A 9,244-nucleotide genomic window follows, 5' to 3' on the forward strand; every position below is an offset into this window, starting at 1 on the left:
GTTAAAAATATGGATCTGAATTTAACATGATATTTAACACAGTAGGCATTAGTATATTCTAACTTTTGAATATTGTTCAAAATGCATGTTTCTGTGTTGCCGATCTGATCGATGCGCAAATTTTTTTTTTTTGATTTTTCATTATTTCAGTGACACATGACATATAAATATTATTTACAATATATCTGTTTGATTTTTTCCAAATTTTATGCAAAAGAAACATAGATATTAACTCAGCTGAAATACAACAAAAAACGAATTCAATTATTTCAGTTTATTTTGATCTGATTTTTTGGATTTGTGGGAAAATATTCAATGCATTCAATTTTGAATGCATTCAATTTCCTACCGATCATTTTATTCACAAATAATAACAAACTATGTTTGATTCAAACCCTATCGTTTGTACGAATAAAAGGTAAAAATGGGTATATTCAAAAATTGATTTTAAAGTTCTAAATATTTTTCATCATTTTATTATGAATTTTATAATCATAGTGAAATGATTCATGATGTATCAGAAAAAACACACAAAGATTGCTTTATAACATTTTCTATTAGTCACCCACAATTTCAAAAATAAATAATTTTTAAATATATTATAAATAATGATAACAATATATCTTTCGGAATTTGATTACTTTCGAAAAAATGTTTAATGAAAAATATGTTTCCAATCTTGCTGCTTATTTTATAATATTTTTGCTAATTGGAATCCCTTCTTTGTAAAAATATAAAAATTTCATAATTATGTGATGAAATACACTTTTTTCCTAAATCTTTTAATGATTTAATATGACATATTTTATTCTCATATTTATGTTTTCGCCTTGGGCAAGTTTGAATGCTATTCGTTCAAATTACTTCCTTTTTGACCACGGTTTTATTTGGGCATATTACTGAGGTAGAACGGGAAATCTGCAGAAGAAAAAAAGATAATTTAATATACACATTTTCTTGGTTTTTATTTAGCTAACCGAACCAAAATCTATTAAAAAAACAATTTTTATTATCACTTTTTGTTGAGAATAATTTATATTTTTGGAAACAAATTACATATTTGAGTGAGAAAAACAAAACATCGAAAAATAATTTATAACGTTTTATTGTCACTAATTATTTATCACCACTTGTAAGTGCTGAATTACATTTTCTTTATATTGTTCTATTAACACATCGAAGTTCAGCTCATTCAATTCGACTGTTTCTCCTTCGAATTTCACAAACACATTTTCGACATTTCCACCACATTTCTCATTTATCATTTCCTTAATTTGATTTACATTCATTTTGTTATTAATTAGCACAATGATAATTTTGTTATTCACACACAACTTCACATAAATATTAACAATATCATTCTCATCCTCATGACTCTTCTTCTCTCGAATGTTCTCAATCTCTTTCGCCATTTGCTCCTCCATCCAGATCCGCTTCTCGCGCTTAACATGTAACGTTGTAAGTTTACGCTCAAGAACGCGGACTTGGAACGGCGCAAGTTTCGTGCTGTCGATGTTGAACTCTTTGTACAGCTCTTCGAAGTTCGGCTTCGACGTCGACTTGAATTTCGATGTGTAACTTTGCTTCGGCGCAACTTTCTGCTGCTGCTGCTGTTGCTGTTGTGGCTGTTGCTGTTGCTGCGCCGACTGTAATGATGCAGTGCGAGTGCGGATGATGTCGCTGACAGATGTGCTGCCAAGAGAAATGCGGCTGCGGACACTCGGATGCGCCTTCTCGTCCTCCTCCTCCTGCTTGCGGTCGGAGATGAGCTGCTGGAAGAAGCGGAAAGAGCTGTTCGCGCTCGATGAGAGCTGCTTGGGCGCCGTCTGCTGCCTGGAGATGGTCTTCGGGATGGAGAAGTCGGCGGGAATGGACTTGCGCATTTGCTCCTGTGGCTTGGCTTCTTTGGGCGCTGGCTCTTCTGCTTTAGCTTCTTTGGTTGCTGGCTCTTCTGCTTTGGCTTCTTTAGGCGCTGGCTCTTCTGATTTGGCTTCTTTGGTTGCTGGCTCTTCTGCTTTGGCTTCTTTAGGCGCTGGCTTGGATTTCGACTTCTTGACTTTGCGCCTGAATGATTTGGACTTCTTCGGTTTGTGCTTCTCTTCTTTGGCATTTTCGTCGGACTGATCTGAAGCGGATGCGCCTGATTCAGACTCTTCTTTGACGATTTCCTCGGATTTCTCTTCTGGCGCTTTTCTAACTTCATCTGATGATGATTCGTCGGAGTGTTTAGCGCTTTCTTCTGATTTATCTGATTCGGATTTCTCTGATTTCTCTTCTGACGTCGATTCCTCTTCCGATTTTTCGGATTTCTCAGAAGTTGACTCTTCCGATTTCTCTGACTCTGTTGAAGACTTCGATTCTTCCGACTTCTCTGATGCTTCTGCCACCGATTTCTTTTCTTCATCAGATTTCTCTGATTTAGTTTCTTCTTCCGACTTCTCTGATGCTTCTGCCACCGATTTCTTTTCTTCTGAAGATTCTTCTGATTTCTTTTCTTCCTCCGATGACTTCTTTTCTTCTGTCGATTCTTCTGACTTCTTTTCTTCCTCAGATTTCTCTTCTTTATCTGAAATTGATTCATCCGATTTCTTCTTTTCATCAGATTTCTCTTCTTTAACTTCCTCCGACTTCTCTGACGATGATTTCTCTTCTTTATCTGATATTGATTCTTCTGATTTCTTTTCTTCGTCAGATTTATCAGAGACACATTCCACAGACTTCGATTTCTTTACGATTTTCTTTTCACTTACTACGTCTGATGCATTTGAATCGTTATCATTATTACTTGATTTCATTTCGTTTTCATGAAACATCGCGAGTATAGTTTCTTCATTATTTTGTCCAACATTTCGTTTATTGCTATAGTTTACACTTGAGAACTTTAACTTTTGTTTTCCGACTTTCCTTCGAATGCTTCCTTCACCATTATCTTTATTTCTAGTTCTTAAAGTACTTTCTTTATTTCTTTTATGATGTCTAATAACTTTTCTTGAGATTGGTTTCGGTGCGATAATTGCAGCTTCAGAAGTTTGAGGAATTTGCATTTTATTTTTCATAGGTAAAACTTTTCTTTTATTTGTATGACTTAAAATCTTTAGTATATATTCAGGTATATCAACTAAATAACAAGAAGAAGAATGTAATTTTGTAATAGGATTAGAACCACCATAAATTAACAAAGATTTTTTATCTTGTAACTTAATTATATCTAAAGAGAAATGATTTAACCAAATTGGATCATTAATACCACTTAAACAATTTGTATATTTCATTACAGTCGTATCCAAAATTCCCGGATTTGTAATTTCATTAGTACCAAATGAGCCACCAATATATATAATGAATTGTTTTAATTTAATTGAACAATGATTACTTCTAAGAGGAGATCTATCGCCAATAATATTTGGCTTTTCCCATTCATTATTATTAGTATTAAATATATTAAAATCTAAACAATAATTAGTTCGACCATTCATACCTCCATGGATTATAATTTTATCATTAATTAAATTCGCTGTATGATATATACAACTCGATGGTGAATTTTCTCCTTTAATGATTGACCAAATTCCAATATCAATATCATATATACATACTTCATCTAATATCCGATTTTTCTTATTAATTCCTCCAATTAAATATAATCGGGAATTATAATATGTTAATGTATGTCCTGATCGAGCTTCAGGTGTATTTGTCGATTTCATTTGTTGATATTTATTAGTAAGAATATCAAATTCCCAAATGTCATTAAAATATTCCGATTCAGTTGTTCCACCAAAGATATATATAGTTTTATCATGATAAGTCATTGAGAAATTCATTCTTCCGGGAATTTTTGTGGGTATAGTTTTAATGTTTGGTGTAGATTCATTATCAAATGTTATCACAATGAAATCTGTTGGAAATGTATTATTAGATTTCCCTCCAAATATATATATGTTATTATCAATGTTAACTGAACAATGCCCATGTAATTGTGGTAATGGTTTCGTTGGTAATAATAAATTAAATCGAAACATTTTGGAGACATCAATTCCTTTCTTAGTATAAAATTCATCTTTTAATTCATTTAGATTCTTAATGAAATCATTCATTTGTGTATTATCTGGAAAATCAAATATTAATTGTTGGATTTTATCCGAGCTCTTCTTAACTGGCATATATATTGTAAATTCTAATGTCCCATGTTTAACAACATAACGAAATGTATTTGGTAAATCATCATATACATATGATTGTGTATTATTACGTGATTCTTTTGTAAATAAGATTAAGTCATTAAATAAATATAAGAGACCATTCATTGACTTAGGCTTCTTATAAGTAATGGGTATACTCATCTTGAAAATTCGTGATGGATGAATAACAGAAAAGTGGTCACGTAAACTGTTCTGTATCGTTAGCAGTTTGGCGTTGTTCTCAGCGGCGGTTGACGCTTGGTCTATTTGGCCGGTGACTTCCTCGAGTTTTGATGCGGCCGATGCTAACATGGCGAAGTCTGGGTGCGAAGGTGGCGTAGCTTTAAGGAGCTCTCGTAAAAATAAAATATACCGAGGCATACGTTGAACTGGTGTAATTAAATAGGATGTAAGTTCACCTTTTGGTCCATCTCCTTTGGTGTTCTTTTGTGTAAGCTCTTTAAGCTTTTCTTCAAACGCTTTGTTTTTAGATTTCTCTAATATGATTTTGATGATATTTGAATAATTTGATATGTATAATAAGGAAACTTTAAAGAAGGATGAAAAATCTAAAAAGACATCGGAAAGCATGGCACCATATGTAACACCTCGTTGTTGAAGGTTATTAAGAAATTGTTTATGACAATTAATAATGATTGGAAAATCATGAAAAACTTGAATTGATTCATCTTCTGTGAAAAGCTTGTTGGATTCCATGTTTGGTTTCCAATAATCCATAAGAGTTTCAAGACCCTTTAAATATGTGATTTCAGTTATTTGAATTTCATTAATAATGTTAACACGATGTCTAATTTTGGTTAATTCTTTGTCAACAAGTGAGCATTTAAAGGTTAATTGTTTTGATTTAAGACAACCAATTATTTCAGTTGCAGTCATTGATTCAGAAACTTCATTTTCACCAAAAAATAATGATGGTTCTGTCATTGCAAATGGAAATTTGGATTTAATAAAGTCAAAGAAATCTTGGAATGATTTTCCTTCAAAATCACTTGGGACAAAACTAACTTCAAAAGGTGGAATGTTTGGAACTGCGCTTTCTTGCACTAAAACAAAAGCGGTAAATAACTTCTTTTCACTTTCTGGTAAAATAGAAATAAAATATTTTGGACGAAGAAATTTTGCAGGACGTTCTGGATTTGCAATTTCTGGATACCTCTCAAAAGGAATTATTCCCAAAGGAATTGCCTCGCGATAAAGTGGTGTAGAAATTGCTAATATTTCTTTATCTAATTTAAGGTCTTCAGCAAGTTCACTTGTTGATTTATCTTCAACATCCTTAAGTTCCTTTATAATTGTTGGTTGAGAAGGTCTCCCAAAAGCTATGAAAAGGCTTGCGTCCATTTTTTGTCAATAAATATTTGAATAACTTTGTTTAAATTATAATTCAATACCTGCAGGTTTAACACAAATTATCATCCAAAGTTACAAGGATATAAAAAAAATTTATCGAAGCGATGAAAACTAATGTAATGTTGAAACAGACTTTAAAAAAAAGATTTTTGCAAAAAAAAAGATCTATGGGTGTTTTCCTTGTGTCTCAGTTGTGAAAAATATTTTAAATTAAAAATAATCGTTATGATACCTGAATTATTTCTATCGTATGTAGGTACTTTATTGGAAATTCCTCAAGGAAATCATAATATTGTACTTGTGTGAAGTACTACTCACTGGCGTTGTTGATAGTATTCTGATAATGGCACAAGCGAAAGTGTTTTGAGACCTCACAATATTAATATAACTCCAAATTCAAAATAGAAACATGAGTTTTAAAATTATATTTGATTGGGAAAAAAATATGTTTGATAAATTTTCATACATAAAATATGACTTTTTAGTAATAAACCAAACAAATGATATAAATATATTTTTAGTCCTCATATAATATGCATATTATCGAAATCTAAGAAGGGTTATATTTTATTTTTTCATCAAAACATATTCAACTTAATATAAACTCAAGGAAAAAATGATTTTCAGACATGTCTATATCTTGATCGTTTTTTATTCAATTTAACAAATAAATTGACCATTTATAAATTCAAATTACTATGATGTATAGCGAGTTTGTGTCTCAAGATATTTTGATTTTTTAACCTGTCAAATTCAGAATTTTTACATTTTAATATGATCTAATGATTTTTAAGAATTTTGAATAAAAAATTAACAAGCACAACAAAAATTAGAAAAATTAAAATCTTTAACAATTCTGAATTATTCGTTTTTCCATCAACCAAAGAAATTTAATTTTCAATTATTTCATTTACTTACATGATAAAATGTATAATATATTATATATTCGATTGAACTGTTATTGAAAAAATTATGAACGACTCTTCCTTCAAAAAAATGACATACTCCTTTTCGAGACAAAACAGAATTGCTTTTTATCATATACTTTTAGTATCTAATATATTTTTATATATGAGTGATTGAAATCGTTTCACAATTAATTCACAATTAATGACTCTGACACTGAGTTATGAATGAATTCTGGATAGTGCTTTAGCTTCTTAATTTTGTTTAGTTTACATATAGTTTGGTCAAAGATGTATTTTCATTTTATAAAAAAGTCTAAAATTTTTATGATGATAACAAGTGTGTGTAAGCAGAACGAACTCGATAGCAAATATTTCCAATATGAGAAAGAAATATTTCTCAATAATTTCGCAAATATATATTTCCCAATTTTTTGAATTTTTCATCAAAATTTAACATGTGTCCCATAAACTGAGCAATTGCTGCCTTTTAATAATTTGCTTTTATCAAAATTTTAAGATATTGATATTGATTGGATTTTCAATTAACTTGAAAATTTCTTAATTCAGGTTGCACAATCGAATGAACTGTAGGCCTCTAATAATCTATAGGAATGCAATTTTAATACTTTAATGTCAAGCATTTAAGGAGGTTTCAAAATACCTTCATTCAATTACCAAATATTGACCAATGTTTTCAATATGTAACCTTACTTGATTCAAAATTGAATATATCAAAAGGGGTTATTATACAAAATAAATTTTCGTTAGCGATAATTATCACGCATCATATATCAAAAAGTTTCATTCAACTTCTTTTTTTGGCTAATGATGTTAAGAATTTTCTGTATATTCAAATTTGGAAAAATAGAACGGTTATATTGAATCTATTGAAAGGTATTTAATCCCTTTTTCAATTATTCTATACGTTCTTATCGTTTTCTTCCACTCACCTCTCCTTGTGATGTGGCATTTGACATAGAAGTTTCAAAATTGTGAGACTGGTGTCATCTGCCTTATTTTGATATCACAAAATTATGTTTCTCCTTTTACTTGCACTCCGCGCAATAAAGAAGCCATATTATCATTAAGCCATCTGAGATCCCAGTCAAACGTAGGGAACATAAAAAAGAAAAAAATGGATCTGTTTGGGAAGGTATTTGGAAAGGTATCCAAACTGCAGTCTCTGTTATCACAACTGCGCTTAAAGTTATTTCTTGGTTCGCCGATGATGAAGATGGTTCTATTTATATAAATGGATACAAAGTTACCGATGTTACTGCTGGTGAAGATGGACGACCAAAGGAAATTACACTTAATAATGGTGTTAATAAGATTGTTATTCAAGCTGATATTAAAGAATTAGCCCATAAATTCTCATGGGGTAAATTCTGGGAAGGAATCAAAGAGCATATCAATTACATTTCTAAAATATTCCAAGCAAATGAACTCTCCCTTGATGGTCAAAAGATTTCATTTGGAGACTACACTATCACTGATGTTACAAATGATGATGGTTATGCTGAAGACATCACACTTGTTTCCCCAGAAGGAAACAAGTTCAAATTCCATCTTGATATTGAATTCTAACTCTGACATCAGAGTGGGTCAAAAGGTTCAATAAAAAGGAGCCTAATCGAATCGTTTTTTTCTTAAATGTTGAGAAGTCTTGTTATTTCATTTCATTTAAGTAATGTTATAATATTAATCAACCTCCCATTGCAAACATTTGAATAACTCGAGAGAACCTTTGAGAATAACTATCAATTCCATTTATTAGTTAGGAAAAATTGTGGTGAAAGAATTATTAAAATTGTAGGTAGTGACACTCACAAATAAATTGAAATATCTTGTCAAACATTAACATATAATAAATTATCGAAGGGATTTATCAATAAATTAAAGTTTGCAGGCATAAAAAAAAATTCAAATGTCCGATAATTTTTTCGATTTTCGAAAATCGACCAAATGACGATTGAATTTCAAATTTTAAGTAAATCAAAAATATCGAAAAATCGAGTTAATATAGATAAACACTCCATATATACTTTTCAATCAAAAGATGTATCAGATATTTTTTTTATATATTGAATCTATTCATTAAAAAAATAATGAGCCTAATAACTCTGCGTCATTATGTTTTTCTAAACAATTCAATTCGAGCAGGTAATATCATTCAAATTTTCTTAAGAAAATTTCTGTTAAAAAAAAAGAGTTTGATTTAGGACATTTGTAAATGCTTTTTCTCCTTATATTGATTACGAAGGGATCTACTCATAGGAACCCCGAAGGTACATGGATTAATGTTAAGCCACAACGTTTTGGAAATAAAAAAAATATTAATTCAATTAAAAAAAATATTGATTTTAATTCCGATGATACCATTAAACCATTATTTTCTGCAGGAACAAGGAAGCCCATAACTAGGGAATCAAGATTAATACCAACTTTTAATAATGAAAAACAATCTTTATTCAAAACAAAAAATCTTTTGGTGCACGAATCAATCCCTAAAATAGAAACAATAAAAGGAGGTGCTGACTCAAGCACCGTCTCAACTGATAACCCATGGGTAGTCCCAACTGGAGTTGATATCAAAGAAGAATTTGTGGAGGATAAATCTTTTGGGATATATAGAATTAATCCTTCAAAAAAAATGTTTTGAATTCGGAGGCGAAAAATACCGTCAATGCATATGGGATGAATTCACCTACTTCCCATGGATATTTACTTCAGAAACAAAAAAGCTTTGATGAGATAATGGAAGAGTTGAGTTCTCAGACAAAA

General features: G+C 30.7%; 1 protein-coding gene across 1 annotated transcript; it reads right to left on the bottom strand.

Annotated features, from left to right (window-relative positions):
• Positions 1–1,112: 1,112 nt before the first annotated feature.
• GO595_004422 (Kelch motif family protein) lies at positions 1,113–5,543 on the bottom strand (the record flags this gene model as incomplete). The annotated part of the gene is made up of 1 exon (XM_067917552.1): positions 1,113–5,543. The coding sequence occupies one exon, from the start codon at positions 5,541–5,543 to the stop codon at positions 1,113–1,115; it is 4,431 nt and encodes a 1,476-aa protein (XP_067775546.1).
• Positions 5,544–9,244: the final 3,701 nt, after the last annotated feature.

The sequence above is a fragment of the Histomonas meleagridis genome (genome assembly GCF_020186115.1).
Source record: "Histomonas meleagridis strain 2922-C6/04-10x chromosome Unknown contig_26, whole genome shotgun sequence".
Taxonomy (NCBI): Eukaryota; Parabasalia; order Tritrichomonadida; family Dientamoebidae; genus Histomonas; species Histomonas meleagridis.